General features: G+C 39.7%; 1 protein-coding gene across 11 annotated transcripts in view; it reads right to left on the bottom strand.

Annotated features, from left to right (window-relative positions):
- ZFAT (zinc finger and AT-hook domain containing) overlaps positions 1 to 23,241 on the bottom strand; it is an 80,896-nt gene that overhangs the window by 39,295 nt on the left and 18,360 nt on the right. For 9 of the 11 annotated variants that reach the window (XR_014942394.1, XR_014942393.1, XR_014942396.1 and 6 more), the window contains 4 exons: positions 7,935 to 8,108; positions 3,833 to 3,983; positions 2,118 to 3,565; positions 708 to 940 (listed from right to left, as the gene is read on the bottom strand). Coding sequence is in view for 6 of the 11 variants with exons in the window: in XM_015856355.3 (XP_015711841.1) it covers positions 708 to 940; positions 2,118 to 3,565; positions 3,833 to 3,983; positions 7,935 to 8,108 (2,006 nt within the window). In the remaining 5 variants the exon portion in view is untranslated. Of the gene's footprint in view, positions 1 to 706; positions 941 to 2,117; positions 3,566 to 3,832; positions 3,984 to 7,934; positions 8,109 to 23,241 lie in introns of those variants that run through there. The other 2 variants (XR_014942397.1, XM_085536932.1) reach the window with 2 other exon arrangements.

Below are 23,241 nucleotides of genomic sequence, written 5' to 3'. Positions count from 1 at the left end.
GGGCTGGAAGGTTTACTGATTAAGATGGGAGACTTTAAGATGAGATGTTTTATCTTTGTAACAGTTAAAGAAAATTGTGATTAGTCAAACAGATGGGCTGCAACTACTTAGGGCTATTGAGAAACAATATTAATAAAAAAGCTTTTCAGCAATTTAAACTTGTCTATATATTTAAAGGAGAAATAAATATTCATTTTGCCACAATCATCTCTCTGAGAAGGGAGGGATTCAACTTGGAGGAATGAAGTAACAGTATCAGATGTCGCTTCAGTCTTCCAAGACTCAAAGAACCTGAGAATACTGAGAAAACTGAAGGGAGAAAGCAGACACCAACAAACACAATGGGAAGATACAATAGGAGTGATTAAACTCAGTGAAGTGGTGGAGTCACCATCCCTGGTGGTTTTCAAGGAAAGGGTAGATATGGCAATGAGGGACATGGCTTAGTGGGCATGGAGGCAATGGTTTAATGGTTAGATTAAATTATCTTAGTTGTCATCTCCAACCAGAATGATTCTATGATTCTAAATATATGCTTCCTCTAGCTCTTGTAACCAGATCATCTAAGACTTCTCAGGCAGACAGAAGTGCTCATGTGCTGAGGTTAGAGCTCTATCATCAAGCACTGCCACATGATTCCAAACAAAAGGAGATGACACTGAATGCAGATAAGCATACTACTTGACTTGTTACTTTTGGTTACTTACCAGCTCAGAGTGAACTTTAAGATGCGCCTGGAGCTTGTATTTATCCGGAGTAGAGTAGTCACAATGTTCTGTAGGACATTTCAGCAAAATATTGCTGTGCTTTTGAATGACGTGACGCTTAAGGCAGTTTTTGGTGATGGAAGAGTAACTGCACTGGGTGCAATAATATAAATGTTCTCGAGTATGCGTACGAACATGCATGTCGTAATGCACTTGGTACCAAAATAACTTGCCTGAAAATAAAATCAGACATAGAGAAAGTGATTTCTAAGCAACTGTTAATGAACATTCCAATGCATACCCAGTTTTCTTTTACGACAAAGCATCCTGTTTGAATGGTGTCCCCTCTGGCTGCAACAACAACAACAAAAATTTAAAGAGTCTACTAACAAAAATGTTTTCAAGAATGTTTTTGTCTAAAAAGGTTGTGTTGTATGTCCTCAAATAGCTTAACAAGTGCAACTGCGTTATGTATAAATGATCCTCTTGCTAATGAGGAAGTCCTTTATATGTCTTCCTCCTATACAAAGACTCTGAATTTAACTGTTCAGTAGAAAAGATTGTCAGAAATTTTTTGGCTACTTCCTTTCATGTTATTCCTTCCTAAAAGTTCTTTTGATACAATGGCACCAATAAAAAGAAAAATGCATACAAATAAAACATATATTATGGTGTTTACAACTGACAATATAAGAAACAAAAACCTTGACTCCTTCCCCTTCTCAAAAAGGGAGACTGTAAGAAGAATCCCAACTATTTTACTCCTGCTGTGTCAGCCAAAAAATTTGCAGTTGGGATAAATGAGGATGCATAGTCTTCTCACTTCGGTAAATACAAAAATCAATTAAAATCAGAATAGTGCTGATCTTAAAGCACATAATGAAAATTTTCACTGTCAGAGAAAATAGTTCAAAAATACATCATGTATCCATTATGCATGATTTGTATGATTGTACATCTTCCCATGCTTTCCAACAAAGAATGAATTTTACACTAAGACGACAATGAAGCTTAAATGCAAAAGCACAGACTGTAATGCTCATCATGGAAGTTATGTCTGTTCTGCTTGGCCCCAGTGAAAGTTCTGAGGTAGGATAAGGCAGACAGGCAAAAAGAATCTGCCCAGTTCTATCAAGCTTCAAACCAACAGAAAATTGACCAGGGCAAAGCTCTGCTTTACTACATACCATGACTGTTTTATGAGGGGATTTGAATCACTTGATTTTGTTTAGACAGCTCAGGGTAAACTACCCTGAACTCCACAGTCCATACTGAACTAAAAAATACTGATGCAAAGATACACAAATTTACCAAAAACTATAGACCAGAGAAGTAGAAAAGATACGGCCCATCATATAACATTAAAAAAACAAAAACAAAAAAACCCCACGTCTTTATACTGCTTCTTACCACAATATTCACATTCCAAATCTCCATAAACCTTCCTTATCCTCTCACACAACTCAGTGTTCATTTGTCTCTTCTGTAAGCTATCCAAGATCTGCATAAAGGCAACAGCTCCACTCCGATTATCTGATTTATCTGTATTAGAAGAGGCTGCCTGTGGACTGATGGCTGCATTAGCATCTGTTGCTAGCAAAGGGTCAGTTGTTCCTGTTGAGTTCTGAACTGATGGATTGCTCGTTTCTGACTCACTAGAAGGAACAGACTGATTTTTCTCTTCAGAAACTGAAAGATCCTCAGTCACTGCATTGTTTTGACTCACATTTAAACTTGCATCCTCCGAGAGCAAAAGCTGAATTTCTTCACCCTGTTCATTTACTGAACTGCAGTGATTAGATTCCTCTCCATTTGCAGCAGAATCTTTTAACTCATCAGGAGCAGAGGTGCCATTTTTCAGAAGAAAGCAATCTGACATTACACAGGATTGAATGTTTGTGACTGCTGATGCCTCACAGACAGTCCCTCTTACGTTGTCTACAAGAGGATTTTCAGATTCTAAGGAAGGAACAGTATTTGTTTTTAAGTCACCATTATGCTGATCATTATCATTCACATCTGCAGCTATCGATTCATCTGATGGTGTGTTAACAGCATTAGTACTCATGATAGTCAATTCATCCGCAGTTTGTGCTAGCTGTTCACCAAGTGCTTCTGGCTGTATATCACCTCCAAGCTCAAGCAGGCAGAAACTCTGATTGATGGAACTGTTAAAAACAGAAGTTTCCTGCAAATCTGCATGTACTTCTTTGATATGAGCACGGAGTCTTACAGAACTGACAAATTTCATCAGGCACACAGAACACACGTAGACAAATGGGTGTTTGCGAACATGAAGCTCGAGAGCTTGGTATTTAGTGGCTCCATGACCACAGAGCTCACAAGCAAAAGGTCTTTCATCACCGTGGACAAGCATGTGACGGTCTCGATCGAGTTCATTTTTAAATTTGCGTTCACAAATATGGCAGTCATAAAGAAGCTGCCTTTTGCCCTCTCGAGTCATCAAGCGAAGCTCATCAAAAACATCTTTCACCTTCTTATCTTGAAGGTCGTGCGTTTCCTTGATATGCTTGATCAAATTTTTAATATCCGAGTATTGCTTTTTGCAGAAGCGACAATGCTGCTTAATTTTCTTGTGAACTCTTTCAATATGGACTCTGAGATGGCCTCTGCTGAGACATGTGAATGTACAATAGTCACAGCTAAATTTCTCCCCTGTATGTTTCCGCATGTGAACATTCAGGTTGGCTTTGATTGCACTGGCATAATTGCAGTATGAACACTTGTATGGTTTTTCATTTGTATGAATCCTCAAATGTGCTTGGAGGGAGTGTTTAAATTTGAACACCTTGTTGCAGTATACACACGTAAAGATCTTCAGCTGAGTTGGACCCAACCTAAAAAGAAACAAGAATAGCTGTATCTTAAAATATTGAAACTTGGTGTCAAACATTTCATAGATATTCATAGCAGACACAAATAATTACCTTTATTTTATAATAAAGAGATACTCTTTGTTTGTTTTTTAAATTCTACAACCTATGCACAGAGTATTTTTAGCTGTTCCTTTATTGAAAAGGCTCAGAAAATATGAATGCAAAGCTTCCCTGTTGATTTTAATAAAAATGAAATATTTTGTATGAACATAAATACTTCAAAATTACCTGCTTGATTTCATTGTCTGTTCGTATGGAGTCTGTTGAATTGCATACTCCTGATATCCTCTTCGTTGTGATGGGTCCTGAACCGCTGTTTCTGGAGTAGCTGGCTCACTTTCTTGGGGAGCAGCCTCAACAGGAACAATTTTTGTGGCTCCTAAAAGAAAGAACAAAAAACGTTTGTTAACAACATTTGACTAAATTCTGCATTATCTATAATATATGAGTGCAAATCACTGAATGCTTTAGTTGGAAGGGACAATTAACGATCATCTACTTCCAACCCCGCTTCCATTACACCAAGTTGCCCAAAGCCCCATCCAACTTGGTTGTGAACACTTCCAGGGATGGGGCATACACACTTTCTCTGGGAAACCTCTTTCAGTTCCTCGTCACCTTCATAGGAAAGAATTTCTGCCTCATGACTAATCTAAATATATCTTTTTTTAAAATTTGTCCTACTGCTGCACTGCCTGATAAATAAAACATTAAACTCAGTAATCATTAGTTCAACTATTTCAGTTTCTATTTTTAAATTCATATGCATATAATGACAGGTACATGTGCATAGAATGATGGGTACAATTCCAGAAGATAGCAGTACTTACGCCAAGCATCTGCTTAAATTACATGACAGAATTACTAGATCTGCAGAATTAGAGAAGTACTTGATGCCTACTACAATGAGATCCAATTTCCAATTACACCCACCTTTAAAAAAAACAAGTTTTCACAACTCAATTTTAATTTTTCAGTTTCTGTCTCATAATACTACTGAAAACTTCAACTGAGCTGCTGAGTCAGTTCCACAAATGAGGCTGGGGAAAAAGACACTGTTCTGTCTATATTTGAAAGTCTGGGCATGATTTCCTTGAACAAATTTTCATTGCTTGTGTTTTGGGACCTACTGCCATCCACTCGGAACAAAAGGACACATGACATGTGCACTTATAAGTCTCCATTAAAAGCAGAAGTAAAAGGGCTTCACTTAATGCAAAAAAGATCAGATACTATCCCACAGAGCTTTCACTAAAGGAGGCAAAAATAAACACATTTTGAGATGTGATTGAGATTGTTTCACTAAGTCTTCTTTTTCTTTTATTTCTTTTTCCCTCCCTAAACAATTGGATGGAAAATATTCCATGTCAAGCATCCACATTTAGCACTGAAGATAATCACGTAAATATTAATTTACAGTGCAAAGAGAAACCTCAAACAAAGTATTCATTATTGATTGATCCCCTCACTTTAATTTCCTAGTCCAACTATAATTCATCCACCCATGTGTTAAATGAGAATATTGCTAAGTTTATAAGTGGTAAAATGTATATATGTGTGTGTGTGTGTGTATATATATATGTATATATGTATACACATATATTTGTGAATATATATATATAAATACACATATATTTGTGAAATCCTTATATTCAACTAAAAAGTACTTCAGAAAAATATCTGAAGATAACAAAAACTGATTCCAGGGCTGATACTGAAAAACAAACAGTAAGCAAGGGACCGTAATACTGAGTAGCGAAGAGAAAACAATGTATTAAATATGTAGTAACAGATGACAATCACAGCACCTAGGAAAAAAATATAGCTGGACCTGTAAAGAGAGACTGTTCTATGATATACAGATGACAGAGAAGCAAGCAAGGTTGTACGTGAAAATATCTTTGAATTAAAAAAAGAACTTAACAACTTCATATAAAACTGAAATTCACTACATTTCACTTTATTTCCTTTTTCCTGGATAGTATGTTAGTATTTAATCTCACTTTAATGCACCTAAATAGAAGCCAAGTAAAAATGTTTAAAAAGCAGTACACTTCTGTGACAGAGAAGTTTATAGTATGAACCAAAACAATCTCACAAAGACATGGGAGCCTACAAAGATACAGTCAGCACATTTAACACAGCAGCAAGAATACAAGCATTTCTAAAATATAATACATGAATAAAAAGCAAAAACATTTAAAGAATGATAGGAATTGCTACTTTAATAACAGAATGAAGTTAAAATCCTTCTTGTTCCATCTAGAGAGAAATGATTAACCCAGGTAAAAAGCTGATTTCCCTCTTGTTTGTAAAATCTCCTTAAATATTGGGAGCCCGCAATGAGGTCTCCTCGCAGCCTTCTCTTTTCCAGGCTGAACAATCCCAGCTTCTTCAGCTTGTCTTATAGGAGAGGCACTCCAGTCCTCTGATCATCTTCATGGCCATCCTCTGGACCCTTTCCAGTCAGCTTGGTGTCATCAGCAAACATGCTGAGGGTGCACTAAACCCCATCATTTTAAATAGATGTTATAGAGTACTGCTCCCAAGATGGATCCCCTGGGGGACATTGCTCATTATGGGCCTCCACCTGGACATAGAACCACTGACCACAAACATTACCAGAATTTTAAAATGCTAAAAATATCATCTAAGTTTTCAGTATTTGTAAATTCTGTATGACAATTCATAACTGCTGTAATAGCAATTACTTTTTTATTGTATATGTTCTACCTGGGACCTTCCAAATTAGTAAGATTACTAACTGTCAATCAAATAAATGAAAAGATATTCAAGAACAGCTGCAAATCCACATTTGACTGTCATTCTCTTCAACCCATTTCAGGCTTTTGAATGAAACCTACTGTGCCCAAACTGCTCCCAAGTTAAAGTTATTTTTATTATTCCAAGTAATTTAAAAATCATAAAAAGAAGAAAACAGAAATTTCATGTTTGAATAATAAATTACCGGGATGTAATTAAGGCAACAAACATCCCTAAATATTCATTTCCTTTCTGTCTTCACATGCTTTGTATATTATTTTTATTGTCTGTATTTACCTCAGTAGGCTACCTAAGAAAACGGGGATAGCATCTTGATAGCACGATCTGTTGTGTCTTTTCTCTTGAAAATCTTGAAAAAATTGTTCACTCACTAACAGAAACACAAAGTTCTCAAAGATAAAAATTGTTACAATGCTCATAAAATTTAGCACCTGGATAGAGAAGACCCAAATTACAGCTCTTTGGCAATTGTTCGTGTATAAATCCAGTAACCGACACCTACGTAAGTCCCTTAACCAACCACCACACGTTCATCTTTGGACAAAGCAACAGAAGACATAAAAGGGAGCCTTCCATGTTGCAGTGAGAGGAATGGGGCCAGGATGGAAGGAAAAGCTGAATGCAGTGGGAAAGATGTAAAATAGCTGGCAGAGACACTGGGGAAAAGGAGTGTTCAGCAACAGATAGGAGAGTTCAAGGTCACATCCAGAAAAAGGATCAGGACTTTGGTTACTGAAAATCCAGATATTTTCCAACCCACAAGATTAAAATGAATAAACACATTGTAATTGTTCTGAGATCTGTAAGCAAAACAACTATTCAGAACTGTTAGCAACAGTGAAGAGAACAAACAGCTACAAAGCTGATGCACAAAAAAAATTGCACAGAACTACTAGAGGCATTTTGTCATTCAAGTAACTACCAGGCTTATATCAACAGGCAAATACAAGTTTAAGTTTGAAATTATTTCAAAATCCTTCAAAGCAAAGGCTCTACACAAAATGAAGAATCTTTAACTACTGAACAAAAACTCTATTTGATTTTGAAATTTATTTATCGTTTTTCTATCAATCTATTTAGAAACATAAGTATTAAGTTCTATATACACTAAGCTGTTTGTGTTTTCATAATCAAATTTATATTTATCATAAATATTATCAAGAGTCAAGAGCTGAAATAAAGATATGACCAGAGAAAAATACTTTTTTTTTTTTTTTCCTTGTTCAATGCTATTTTCCCTTTCTCCTTTAAAACCCCTCATAAACTCAACTCATTTATTGCAGATAAATATGTTCAGGTCCACGAAGTTCTTTCCCAGAATTTCTGTCACCTAGAAAGAAGTGTAACAATAGCTCTAAAATGATCCATCTGCCAGACACAGAGATCAAAATGATGTACCAAAATGTCAAAATGACCAAATAACTGAATATTTGATGATTCAGACAACATATACCCTAAGCATTTCAGTCTTAGACCAATTACTCTTTTTTACAGTGTCAACATGAACAGAAACAACTTTGATTAACTAACTGGTGATTCTGAATACCTGGAATAGCTTCATGGGCTGTCAAAACCACACTTATTATAGGATTTTTAGCTCCTGGAACCTGTTCAGTCTCCTTAGTTGATGGAGGTTTCTCTGTTTTCTGTACTCTGGGCCTCTTTGGAGTTTTTTCTCGCTCATCTTCCTTCCTGTCAAGGTCAACGTCAGAATCATTACCTAAAGAGCAAACATCAAAGAAAATACATATATAACTTCATGCAAAAAAATTACAGGTAATAGTTATGAATGCTACAGAAAAGTTAGAAAAAATGAACACTGCTATAGAAAATACTTTGTATTATTTAAATAAGGTTTGCTGCATGAATCCCCAATGGGATTTTTTTCTCCTTTCATTAATAAAAACAGTGTGACACTTATAGAAATAAAGAAAGTAGAAAAAAAAAACCCAAACAACTAATAACAAAAATTAGACTCCCAGAAACACTTTTGTTCCTGAATTATCTTAATATTATTGTGGATTTTTGTGCAAATTCTACAAACCTGGAACAATCTCTAATGATTTAATCATTAAAGAAGAGATTATTTTTCTCCTTGAAGTCATGTCCCGGTGACTTCAGGATTATTTATGCTTGTACTTGATTCACTACCCATCATATCTCATGGAAAATGTTCCAGCAATCTCTTTGGATTAGGGTTTTTCCACTGACCATTACAATGAATCACCAGACAGAAACATACTTTTCTTTCTCAGTGTTGAACACTGAGGTACAAAACAGTTTATTTGGTTCAGTCTGACTCCTGAGTTGTAACTTTGCCTTTTGAAGGCTTGCTCTTTTAAATGATGCCCTATCTTCTACTGTTCAGAACATCTTTGTATTCTTAAACTGGATAATTTTTGGACCTGCTACCTAGAAAGCTGCAATGTCTACAAAACACTCATCTGAAATAACACATAAATAATCAGCTCAGTTCTTTCTTGAAGCTCTTTCTCCTTAAAACAAATCAGGAATTCCTTACTGAAATTTGTTTCTGGAAGTGCTTATAAATGAAGAAGTAGAATTTTAAAAAAGAGTGCTTCAAGTTTATACTCAAACATTCTTTGTATTAGATGACGTGGTTGGAAATTCAGGCTAGAGAAACTCTCATGGCAAATTAGGGCATTATGCAAATATTCCAGAGGTAATGAGTAAGGAAAGCTCAACATCGACTGAAGAAAGAAAATTATAAATGAACTCAATGAATTTCAGAAGGTGGTTTTTTTTTTCCTGAATCTAAAGCAGCTGACACAACCTCCAGAGTATTCCGTGTCTATTCATAAATGGCTGTAACTGCTTACTGAGATAAAGAAACAATATATAAAAATAAAGCAATAACAGCACAAGCTGTAGTGTGCTGAGTTGTTTATAACATGTAAATAGCAAAAGCAGTGCCATGACATGCTACATGGAAATGGCTGTGTTTTAATTTCAGTAATATTTTGATATCCGTTCATACTCAGCTGAGTTTCTGGTTCCAAAACCATGGGAAACAAGGAGCTGGAGACAATAGGCAATTCTTTATAAAAATAAAAATATAAGAAAGGAGTGGGAACAAGCACAAACTAAGGCAGCATTCCTTGCTCTTGGATAATTTGCAATTCCTTTAACTAAATGCAAAACTAGAAGAAAAAAAAAAGTATGTGGGAGTTCATTTAGAATGCATTAGAAAAATACATCTATATATCGCTACCCTCAACAATTTTTCACTGTAGATTTCAATGGTTCTGGAAATTATTACTGCTTTATAAGCACAGAGTCTCATTATGTCCACATTTACTTCCTTGGAACAATTGTATGTAATTTATTGACTGATACTGAAACTGAGTAATTCTAACAGCAACATTTCACTGCAATTCTTCAAAGGGATACGTGAATATTAAGATATAACCCCATTCTGGCAGACACGGTTCATGCAGTGGGATGAAGGGTGTGTGGCAGCTTACTAACAGTGTATTTTTCCTTCATGGAACAGCCTCCCGTACTTTACTGCCAACAATAGATATTTACAAATTTCACAGCAGGAATGGATCGCAAACTTCTTATCTCCTCCATAGTGGGAAAGAACACATCAGCATGTAAGCTGCCTCTTGAACTGTATTTTGCTGAGGCTACTTTACATATAGTTTAAACGACAAATAGAGAAGTTGATTGAGTTGATTACACTGTCACACTCAGTGGGCAGTAATTTAGTGAAAATTAAAGACTGATTTGCTATGTCTGTGAACAAAAGACATTCTGCATGTGTAGCTAACAAAAATCCACAGTTACTGACTGAAGAACAAGATGTGATTATAACAACAGAAAATTCCCCATTTTGCTTAGGTCAGCACAGTGAAACAACAGTAGGAAAGTGTTTCCAAGCAAAGAGAAGGACAGAGCCAAGTCAGTTGAGCGACAGAGTTGAGTCAGTTGAGTTTGTTGGTTCAACACTAATGAAAACTACTGTTACAACTTTAACAAGCTAACAAATATCACTTGCTGCTTTCTTTCCTAATTATGCCTCTATTAGGCAGAGCAGTTTGCTAATTGATTCAGTTTGATCAAGGGTCAATGAAGAAAAGTTCTAGAACAGATATTACAACTATTATAGCTGACTATAACTCCCTGCCTGCAAAACAAACTCCAGAAATTTTAATAAGAAGCGATTGTTACATAATAAAGACAAAGCTGATAAATACTTCAAGCAAAGTCTTGCATCTCAGCTTCCACCTCTGAACTGAGAAAAATCTATTAACAGGAGTAGAATCAGCTTACACATAGGTGCTAGGAAGGCATTTAGTGCTGTGCAGACTCCTGTAACATAGAAAACCTGGCATAGAGATCTGTCCAAAAGCAGGTAAGAGAGAAAATTCAACTGTTTTATCTGTCATACATCTTGAACTAGTGTTCAACATTTGCATGAACACTCAAGTGATACATGCACAACACGAAACCCTCCTCTCTATGTAAGGCCAAGTTCTGGTACCTAACTTTAAAATCCACTCACTAATCCATACTGAAGCCCCCTTCCTCCTTCTGGGAGGAACAAGCATTATCCAGAAGCTGTCTGCTGGTAAGGAGCTGGGGCTGCACGCATGACCAATACGTTTTTGTAAAAGCGCAATTATGTTGCATTCTGTGTGTAACCCGAAAGAGTGCATAAAAATACACAACTACCTTCCATCAAATCACCAAATCAAAAACATCTTACCTCCTACTGACAGCCGCTTTCTTCTTGAACACTCTACTCATTAAAAAAAAATAAACCAAACCAAAAACACCTGAATTAGAAGGCCTTTTAGGAAAAGAACAGCGGGAGACAAAAGCATGTTCTTATTAAAAAGATGAGCTTCAGCTTTGACTACAGGGCATCGCCTTTCCATAATACAGGATAGCTTTCTATCTTAGTGTCACAGGTTACTTAATTAATTTAGGTATCTTCCTTACTAAAATTATTGTATTGTTCCCACTAGAGATTAGAGAGTCAAACTAAGTGTTTTTATCTTTCACCAATGGGACAATTCACCTGCTACTATTCTTATTACATTAAAAAAGCATCCACCAGTGATTCTGAGACAATTTAGGAACAAATGAAGTATATGCAACTCAGAGTAGCTAAACAAAGTTTCTCCAAACTGTGAGAATCTTTGCTTGCTCATGAACAGATTCATTTAGATAAACTGCCTCACTTTGCATCTCCCTCGCTAAGCAGTCAGCTCAGCACTTTGACAGCTGGCACTCTGTTTCAACAGACTAATAGACTGACCTTCCTCATCTAGCAGCAGGCATGCTAAATTCCGGCTGTGTTTGTGCAAGAAACATAATGTAGTGCCTGAATCCTCTAACAACTTCAAGGAGCGGTCATGTCTGTGCTGATGAGGAAAACTGTCAGCCCTGCATGAACCAATAGTTTCAAAGTTCTGCTGAACCAAGCTGTTCATCTGTCCTTTGCTTCTGTTTAAGTCCTTAATTGAGAGTACTGCTCTCTGCTTTCATAATTGGACTACTGTCATGGTTTTGTAATTTTGTAATTTTGCTATCAGTATTCCACATCATAACATCATGTCAAGTATGGATACTTCTGTTGAATGTGCAGTCCACAGAAGAAGACTACATATCCCAGAGAACAACAGGAGTAACAATAAGTCACGGGACCAGGACTCTATATAATCTCGTTCCCAGGCTGGAGTGCCCTCCTTCTTCTCTCGAACTGCTCGGAGAGTGGGAAGCGTTCCAGCCGTGTCGCCTAGAGTTCACAGTAGGCCTCTCGGTTTTCGGAGACTCTCTCTCTCTGTTTCGTTCGATTTGTTAGCCTTAATTATATTATATTGTGTTATCTTGTATTTCGATATCATATTTAGTAAAATAAGTTTTTCCTCCTTAGATTGTCGCTGTTTTATCCCACTCCCCTTTTTCCCCCTCCTTTCCAGGCCCCGGGGGGGGGGGCGTGGGGTGGCTTCCCCTGTCACGGGCATAGGTAAATCTAACTAACCCGTGACAGATTCTTTGGTGGAGAATGCGGGCATAGAGCTTTTTAGCTTTTAGAACAACTCTCTCTTTGCTCTTAAAGAGCTTCGTTACGGGAGTGTTGGGAGTGTTATCTTTCCGTAGCTGCTCACGGAGAACGTGACCTTGAAATACCAGACAAATTGTCAACATTAAGGGCTGCTGTACATTCTCAGCACTGCTATCTAACTTTTGTGTAGAAAACAAAGGGATTTCTTTCTCCCTTAGAGCAAAGCTAGCTAGCTCTGACTTTTACAGAGCCTGCCAGCTATGAATCCACTCTTCATCCCAGTTGCTCTGTTTAAGGGATTGAAAGCAATTATGATCTTCTTAAAGTATTGGTCAACTATTAACACCATAATTTGGTGTTGTGGAATTGTGCAGATATATAGCCTAGTAAGGTGGATACTGATGGAGACACCTGCCTGGTACTTTTATGAGATGTGGTATGGTCAGAATTTTGGCATCTACACCCCAGATGGAATTGTGAATCTTACTAACACTTGCATCCCAGATGGAACAGGCAATTTTACAAATACTTGCATCCCAGATGGAACAGGCAATTTTACAAACACCACCATGTTTAATTCATTGTACAGGCTAAATAAACCCTTTTTATTTAGGTTGTACTCTCAGATTTCCACACGCTTTTCAATAACTGAGATAGGGTTCATACTTGCATTCATGTTATCACTATCAATGCATGCATATATGTTCCTATGCATTCGTTCTATGCGGAAGTCTCCTCCAGAACCAGAGAATGATGACTGGCAGGGAATATGGAAAGGTTTAGGAAAAGTCTTAGAAGCATGGGGACCCGCAGTGTCATGGGATTTCACTCTTGAACACCTAAGGGACCCTAAGAAATTAAGTGAGTATTTGGGTCAGAGATCTAAGGAGGTAAACCTTATGTGGGGTTTGGCTTATGCATACCGTGCTTTGTATCATACTATTCTGGAGAGAGAGAGTTTCCGATCTGAGATTCAAGCCCAAGTTAATTCTAATCAGTCACAGGAGGCATCAGTAGCAATATCAGTTGCCCCTGTGGAAGGCAAGAAATGGAAACGGGTGTCCATGCGTCTAGAACGAAAAGAAGGAGAAGCACAGGGGGGGCCAGCAGAAGACCCAGGTGCCGGGCATGGAGCAGTACCGAAAAAAGCAAAGGCAAAAACCAAGAGGCATGAAGAAGAGACTGATGAGGAGGAGGAAATCACCTACTGTCGACCTCTGAAGCTGACTGAAATCCAAGGCTCAAGAAAGGAGTTCACACGGCGTCAAGATGAAGGTATCCTTGCCTGGTTGCTTCGCTGCTGGGACAACGGGGCCAACAGCTTGTCTCTAGATGGTAATGAAGCTCGCCAACTAGGAAGCATTGCCCAAGATGCAGGTATCGACAGAGGGATTAGCAGATGTTCGGATGGAGCTGCCACTCTCTGGTTGCGGCTGTTAGAAGCCGTGAGAGAAAGGTACCCCTATAAGGATGCTTTGAAGCCTAAATTTGATAGTTGGAATACCGTCCAAAAAGGCATTCAGCGCCTGAGGGAATTGGCCATGGCGAAAATGTTGTACAGCCCTGATCCAAGCGAACTTGACCCTGAGAGAGTGAGGGCCGATCCTGACATGTGGCAGAAAATCACAAGTACAGCACCAGAGAGAATTGCACAGTCATTGGTATCAGGATCTAAAGGATTCGTGGACAGATGGCCCCGAGTTGTTGAGCTGATTATAATGCTTCAAACCACCGATCAGCAGCTCCCCCAGCTGCATGCCGCAGTTTCTGCCATCTCACGGCTAGAAAACCGAGTAGATGAAATGTGCAAGAAATTGTTTCCATCAACTAATTGTAATGATCCCGTAATAGTATCAGAAACAACTGATGAAGGTCAATCCTCGTACGGGCCTCCAGGTCTAATGAAGGATCTGATCAAACTAGTCCAGTCCTACTCCCCACCTGCATCATCAAAAGTCTCAGCTGTTAAACGCACACGCTTCCCAGCTCGAGCAAAGAACAACAGTACGATTGCACCGCGTGTTTCCATGTGGCGCTACCTACGTGACCGTGGAGAAGACATGAGGAAGTGGCATGATCAGCCCACTTCTGCACTACGAGCACGGGTGAAAGAACTACTAGACATACCAACCACCAGTGGAGTTGCTCCAGTCATCACAGGTAACCAATAGAGGGGCCCTGCCCTCAGTCAGGGGAGGGAAAGGGATAATAGAGTTTATTGGACTGTGTGGATTCGATGGCCTGGCACATCAGAACCACAGGAATATAAGGCGCTGGTGGATACCGGTGCACAGTGTACCCTAATGCCCTCCAGTCATGAAGGGACAGAATCAATCCATATTTCTGGAGTGACTGGGGGCTCTCAAGAATTGACTGTGCTGGAGGCTGAAATAAGCCTCACTGGCAAAGACTGGCAAAAACATCCTATTGTGACTGGCCCAGGGGCTCCATGTATACTGGGTATTGATTACCTCAGAAGGGGGCATTTCAAGGATCCTAAGGGGTATCGATGGGCCTTTGGGATAGCTGCTGTAGACATGGACAACATTAAGCAGCTGTCTGTTTTGCCTGGCCTGTCAGAGGACCCGTCTGTTGTGGGGCTGCTACGAGTAAAAGAGCAGCAGGTGCCGATTGCTACAAAGACAGTGCACAGACGGCAGTATCGCACCAACAGGGATTCCTTGCTCCCCATTCATGATTTGATTCGCCAGTTGGAGAATCAGGGAGTGATCAGTAAAACTCACTCACCTTTTAACAGTCCCATATGGCCAGTGCGTAAAGCCAGTGGAGAATGGAGGCTGACAGTAGACTACCGTGGCCTGAATGAGGTCACACCCCCATTGAGTGCTGCTGTGCCGGACATGTTGGAACTCCAGTACGAGCTGGAGTCAAAAGCAGCCAAATGGTATGCCACCATTGACATTGCCAATGCCTTCTTTTCTATTCCTTTGGCCGCAGAATGCAAGCCACAGTTTGCCTTCACCTGGAGGGGCATTCAGTATACTTGGAACCGTTTGCCCCAGGGGTGGAAACACAGCCCAACCATTTGCCATGGGTTGGTCCAAACTGTACTGGAACAGGGTGGTGCTCCTGAACACCTGCAGTACATTGATGACATTGTTGTGTGGGGCGATACAGCAGAAGAAGTTTTCACAAAAGGAGAGCAGATAATCCGGATTCTTCTACAAGCTGGCTTTGCTATTAAGAGAAGCAAAGTAAAAGGACCTGCCCAGGAAATTCAGTTCTTAGGTATAAAGTGGCAGGATGGACGTCGTCACATCCCAGCAGATGTGATCGACAAAATCACTGCCATGTCTCCACCAACTAGCAAGAAAGAGACACAATCTTTCCTGGGTGCAGTGGGCTTTTGGAGGATGCACATTCCAAACTACAGCCTCATTGTAAGCCCCCTTTATCAGGTAACGCGGAAGAAGAATGATTTTGCATGGGGCCCTGAGCAGCAGCAGGCTTTTGAACAGATTAAACAAGAGATAGCCCGTGCTGTAGCCCTGGGGCCAGTACGGACTGGACAGGATGTAAAGAACATCCTCTATACTGCTGCTGGAGAGAAAGGCCCCACTTGGAGTTTGTGGCAAAGAGCCTCAGGAGAGACCCGAGGCCGACCCCTGGGATTCTGGAGTCGATCATATAAGGGGTCTGAAGAGTGCTACACTCCAACTGAGAAGGAGATCTTAGCCGCGTATGAGGGGGTTCGGGCTGCTTCCGAAGTAGTCGGGACTGAAACACAGCTCCTTTTGGCACCTCGACTGCCAGTGCTGAACTGGATGTTCAAAGGACAGGTTCCCTCCACCCATCATGCTACCGATGTCACCTGGAGCAAGTGGATTACGCTGATTACACAGCGAGCGCGAATGGGAAACCTCAATCGTCCAGGAATCCTAGAGGTAATCATGGACTGGCCTGAAGATAAAAAGTTTGGAACATCACCAGCAGAAGAGGTATCACGTGCTAAAGAGGCCCCACCATACAACGAATTACCAGAAAATGAAAAGAAATATGCCCTATTCACTGACGGATCATGTCGCATTGTAGGGAAGCATCGCAAATGGAAAGCTGCTGTGTGGAGCCCCACACGACAGGTTGCAGAGGCCACTGAAGGTAAGGGAGAATCAAGTCAGTTTGCAGAGGTAAAAGCTGTCCAGCTGGCCTTAGATGTTGCTGAACGGGAGAGGTGGCCAATGCTGTATCTTTATACTGACTCATGGATGGTGGCAAATGCCTTATGGGGGTGGTTACAGCGGTGGGAACAAAATAACTGGCAACGGAGGGGAAAATCTGTTTGGGCCGCTGAACTATGGAAGGACATTGCTGCCCGAACAAAGAATATGGTTGTAAAGGTGCGTCATGTGGATGCACATGTGCCCAAAAGTCGGGCTACTGAAGAACAACAAAACAACCATCAGGTAGATAAAGCTGCTAGAATTGAGGTGGCTCAAATCGACTTGGATTGGCAGAATAAGGGTGAATTATTTCTAGCTCGATGGGCTCATGAGACCTCAGGCCATCAAGGAAGAGACGCAACATATAAGTGGGCCAGAGACCGAGGGGTGGACTTAACCATGGACGCTATTGCGCAGATTATTCATGATTGTGAAACATGTGCCATAATTAAACAAGCCAGAAGGATGAAACCTCTCTGGGAGGAAGGGCGATGGCAAAAGTATAAATATGGGGAGGCGTGGCAGGTTGATTATATCACCTTGCCACGATCTCGCAGTGGTAAGTGTTATGTACTCACTATGGTAGAGGCAACCACTGGGTGGCTTGAAACATACGCAGTACCCCATGCGACTGCTCGAAACACCATATTAGGTCTTGAGAAACAAGTCCTGTGGCGACATGGCACCCCAGAAAGAATTGAATCTGATAATGGGACACATTTCAAAAATTCTCTTATAAATACTTGGGCCAAAGATCATGGCATTGAGTGGATTTATCATATTCCCTACCATGCACCAGCTTCTGGTAAAATTGAACGATATAATGGGTTGTTGAAAACTATGTTGAAAGCAATGGGTGGTGGAACATTTAAGCACTGGGAGAAGAATCTGGCAGAAGCCACTTGGTTGGTCAATACTAGAGGATCTGTCAATCGTGATGGTCCTAGTCAATCTAGCCCCCTACACACTGTAGAAGGAGATAAGGTCCCTGTTATACATGTAAAGAACATGTTGGGAAAAGCTGTTTGGGTCCTTCCAGCTTCTGGAAAGGGCAAACCTATCCGTGGAACTGTCTTCGCCCAGGGACCTGGGTGCACTTGGTGGGTAATGCAGAAGGATGGGGATGTTCAATGTGTGCCACAAGGGAATTTGATGCTGGGGGAGTGCAGTCAATAATTTTATGTATCTATATATATATATATATGTTTGCATGTGTAGTGTATTTTAGTTATTATAGTTGTACATTTAGTTATGTTACATGCAATTCTACTATTTAGCTATCACAATTTTACATACGTGTATATATATGTATATATATGTATATATTAACCATGATGTAATAATGTAGAATAAGGGGTGGAATGTCATGGTTTTGTAATTTTGTAATTTTGCTATCAGTATTCCACATCATAACATCATGTCAAGTATGGATACTTCTGTTGAATGTGCAGTCCACAGAAGAAGACTACATATCCCAGAGAACAACAGGAGTAACAATAAGTCACGGGACCAGGACTCTATATAATCTCGTTCCCAGGCTGGAGTGCCCTCCTTCTTCTCTCGAACTGCTCGGAGAGTGGGAAGCGTTCCAGCCGTGTCGCCTAGAGTTCACAGTAGGCCTCTCGGTTTTCGGAGACTCTCTCTCTCTGTTTCGTTCGATTTGTTAGCCTTAATTATATTATATTGTGTTATCTTGTATTTCGATATCATATTTAGTAAAATAAGTTTTTCCTCCTTAGATTGTCGCTGTTTTATCCCACTCCTCTTTTTCCCCCTCCTTTCCAGGCCCCGGGGGGGGGGGCGTGGGGTGGCTTCCCCTGTCACGGGCATAGGTAAATCTAACTAACCCGTGACAACTACATTTCACAGGCACAGTAACACATCCCTAATTGGCATGTTTTTAAACTACTCTTCATTCAAATTATTGTTTTTCTTCCTTGAACACACTGATATTTCATAGCAGCAAGAGTAGAGTAGCCCGTCAAAATGAATACACGTAATTGTTTCTCTTGCAGAGACCACCACACTACTTGCAAAGAGAATTCATGTAAATGAGAATCCAGATGTTAAAGAAGTTTTAAACTAAAGCTAAAGGGTCATTTTTAAGAATTCTGAAGGCTCCAGATCTCTATGACTCTCTTGAAAATGTCTAAAAGAATATCTAGACTGTTGCAATAAAATCTGATGAACCACCTGAAGTTAATTTTAAGAAATTAGATGCACTCATAAAGCCTCTTATACTGTTCCAGCTTAAGGATAACTTCTTTAGTTGCCTGAGCATGCTTACTTTTTGATTTAAATTGCCTTGTACTGTTGCAAGCTTCTCTGTATTGACACAGGCAATTCTTTAATCAAAACTAAAAATCCTTTTAGGTAGTGCAAAGTGATTTAGTCCAGAGAAAAGAGGAGAGTTGTCCACTGCTGTGCAACCTATCTGCCATCCAAATCCCATTTCCCAGACATCAAACATCTACCCTTATAACTCCCAGAGGTTCACATATGCTGCAGAGTGGAAAGGGGAGGCTGGTTACATTAATCACATGTTCTCTTGTTTTCTCAAAACAAGTGAGTGCAGAGACAGGTACTGGGGAACTGATCCAATTCACAAGCCAAAATGCCCAAACTCCACCCATCTCAGTGCAGGAGCATAGCCTTAGGAAAATAAAGTTTACTGAGCATATATATGGGGCGTTTGTAAGAGCTGGCTGGGTCTCTGAGGAACCTGATGTCATTGTTCATTGCAGGGGAGCTGAACTAGATAACCTTAAAAATCCCTCTCGCCTGTAACAACTCTGATTCCAAGGTGAAGGCAATCATTATGTTTCAAGGGAGCATATTAGCTGCACATAGGAATTCAGCAACCAGTAAGGCTTGATGACTCCTGAAAAAGAAGGACCATCTCAGTGAGAAACCGATCCCAGAGAAATCAACGTGAGCTGCTGATCACAGGAGCAAAGAACAGCAGAAGTCAATTACATCTATCAATTATTTCTCAGACCAACAGATATTGTTGTTTCAATACAGTTTTATTGTCATTTATCCATTGCAACTTTAAGCCTCCAATATGGTGTTTCATTACTTCCCTTAGGGGGTCTATAAAAAAGAGCAATACATTTTATTATTTGCAAAACTTTCCTGATAGTTTATCTTCAGCTCAATATACTTATTATGTTCCTCTCGGTAAAGAATATCACACAGAATATCAATATATGGCATCTCAATATTTAAGTTTAGTATATTTTAGCACTAGCTAAAAGACTAGTATGTCAACAGCATTATTTTGGTCATATATTAAAAGTGCAGCACATTATGAGTTGCTATGAAGAAAACTAACTCCATCCAGCCAAATCCAGTACAAGGTGAAAACTTAATTTATTATTAATAATATATCCAGATATCAGATATCCATATACTGATAAACTCTGCAAGAAATGAAAAACACGATAGATGGAAACAGTAGAAAAAAACACCTAGAAGCAGTGGAGAAACAAAAGCAATTGGAAGTCAGAAAGGCAAAAGCTTAACTGGAGAAAAAGGTTGGGGGAGGAACCCATATGCGTTAGGCAAGAAGATAAAGAATACAGAACTTGCTGTCAGAGGTCTTTACTATTTTTGACCATCTATTCTTACCACTGCGCCAGAAAAAAAGAAAGGGTATTTTAACTGGACAGTTCAAAGAGCCTCAACAAAATTCCCCATCCAGCTCCATGAACATCAGCAATAGAGAAATGTCATTGAGCCAGAAGTTTCAGTACTGCTTTTCTCACATGCACTAAAATGTGAAACTTTGAGAAGTTTTTGTCTCACTGATAGTTTACTCTAGAAATTGTTGACATCAACCACGTTGACTCAAGTAACTGTAATATTTCTTAAACAAACAAACGAAAAAAAAAAAACCAAAAACACACAAAATAAATATTTTTCTGCCACTGCCTAAATCAAAGATACTTTTGAACACTGCCTGTACTTCCACTTCTTCATCTCAAAACAGTGACAGCAGAGTTGCTGGGAAGAATGATATAACTGACCAGATACATATGCAATTTCCATATTATCTAGTCTGTTACTTAAGGCTCCTAAATAGAAAAGAATAATCTGAAAGCAAACATGAGCCAGCAGTGTGTCTCGTGGCCAAAAAGGCCAATGGCATTCTGGGGTGCATTAAAAAGAGCATGACCAGCAAGTCGAGGGAGGTGATCCTGCCCCTCTACTCTGCCCTGGTAAGGCCTCTGGAATATTGTGTCCAGTTCTGGGCTCCCCAGTACAAAAAAGACAGGGATCTCTTGGAAACAGTCCAGTGGAGGGCCTCAAAGATGGTGAAGGGCCTGGAGTATCTCCCCTGTGAAGAAAGGCTCAATACCTTCATGGTTTGCCATCAAAGTATGAAACTTTGGGCTGGAGGCATTTCATCTGCACTAGACACAAACAACTAAAAGCCCTCACTATTTGCTGTTCAAGAATGACATATTTTTCCTTGACAAGTTTGCTTTTGCCAGAAAGTAAATAAAAAACATTCAATTCACAAAAAATTGAGGCTGTTTTCTTTTTTAAAAGAAAAGACTAAGCAATTAACTTTGAAAAACCTGCCAATGTGTTTTGTAGCAAAACAGATCCAGATAAGATTTAGCAGCTCTAATGAGCTAACAGATCTAGCGCAGTTAATTTGAGCTGATACTCTTTTATTTTAAAAGGGCATTCAGAAAAGGCAACATTGACAAAATGATGCAAATACTAACGCTGTACCCAGCACATACAAACAGCAAAGGGCGCAGACACTCACGTTCTCAGAGACAAGACTGCTGGAATGCATGTCTCTACATGTATTATAAAAATCCTACCTATGATGACAGAAAAAAACCCAAAACAAAACAAACACACAGGTAAGAGTTTCTGTGCTGTCAATATATTCCAAGCCCATTTTAATTAAATTAGTCATAGCCACAGGAGTTGAAAAATACAATTCACTGGAAGCAAAATGCGGTCATGCTCACCATGCATTATAACGGTAGAGTGGACACAAAACAGTAATAGAAAAATGGGCGGGGGGGAAAAAAAAGCAATAGCAGATACTGGCTGTATGTAGGATCAACAAACACAGCAATATGCAATGCATGTTAAGCAATGCAGCTGAAGAAAAAAAATCAAGGCTGAATTGCTGTAAGGTCACAGCCAGAGGGTTGTTGTCAACAGCCCTATGTCCAGATGGAAGCCAGTCACAAGTGGTATCCCCCAAAAGTCTTTCTTGGACCTGGCACACTTAAAAATCACTATCAAAAACATACACACTGAGATCAACTGTACTCTCAGCAAGTTTCTTGAAGACACCAAGCTGAAGTGCAGTTGATATAACAGAAGGAAGGGATGCCATCCAGAGGGATCTTGAAAAACTCAAAAAGTGGGTTCACAAGGTTTAACATGGCCAAGTGTAAGGTGTTGCACTTAGGTGGAAACAATCCCAGAAATGAGTACAGACTGGGAGAGGAACTCACTCAGAACAGCCCTATGGAAAAGACCCATCGATCCTGATGGACAAAAAGCTGAACATGAGCCAGCAGTGTGCCCTTGCAGACTGGAAGATCAACTGTATCCTGGATAGCATCAAAAGAGGAGTAGTCAGCAAGGAGAGGGAAGTGATTGTCCCCCTCTACTCTGCCCTTCTAAGTCCCCATCTGAAGTACTGCACACATGTATAGGGTGCTCAGTACAGGAAGGATATGGAGCTGTTGAAGTAAGTCCAGAAGAGAGCCACAAAGAGAATCAGAGGGCTGGAGCACCTCCCCTATGAAGAAAGGTTGAAGTAGTTGAGATTGTTTAGCTTGGAGAAGAGAAGGCTCTGAGGACACCTCACTGTGGCCTTCCAGTACTTGATGTGAGCTTAAAAGCAGAAGACAACATGGTCTGACAGTGAAAAGATAAGGAGAAATGGCTTTAAACTACATGAGGGGAGATTTTGTTTAGATGTTAGGAAGAAATTTTTAACTCAAAGGATGATGAGGTGCTGAAACACGTTGCCCAGAGAAGTAAGTTGTGGATACCCCATCCCATCCCTTGAGTGCCAAGGCCAGGCTGGATGGGGTGCTGGGCAGCCCCATACAGTGTATGGCAACCCCGTCCATGGCAGGTTGGAACCAGATGATTGTTATGGTCCCCTCCAACCTAAGCCATTCTATGATTCTATGATACAGAATTTTTTGTAAAATAGAAGAGCTTTGCATTACCATTTATACAGTATAGCAAACTGTCCTGAAAGGCATTCTTGTTGTATACCACAAGAACAGAACAGAATTCAGGTTTCCCAAGTGAAGTGACAGAAACATTTCTATGGAATCACACCCTTTTACCTATGCATGATACCCACCTGTGTTGCTATATCAGTTCTCACTAGAAAACCGCAATCCTCTGTGCAAAACAGTTTATTGTGCAAAATAAGTATTTTAGTGAATCGAAGACTACTAATATAATAAGCCGTTGGTACTTTTGAAGAAAGAAAAAAAAAAGAAATGTCTAACTTCATTCTCAGTTTTGTTTCAACATGCTTTTTACATGACAAGAAACAGTCCATTCCCTTCAATTGAAAATCAGCATTAATGACTAGGAGCATTAATAATCAAGGTTATAAGATTGAAAAGTTTTGT

Source organism: Coturnix japonica, chromosome 2 (assembly GCF_054131305.1).
Source record: "Coturnix japonica strain WE chromosome 2, WE-NBRP24, whole genome shotgun sequence".
NCBI lineage: Eukaryota > Metazoa > Chordata > Aves > Galliformes > Phasianidae > Coturnix > Coturnix japonica.
Note: the sequence above shows the minus strand (reverse complement) of the source record. Positions and strands in the feature narration are given on the sequence as shown.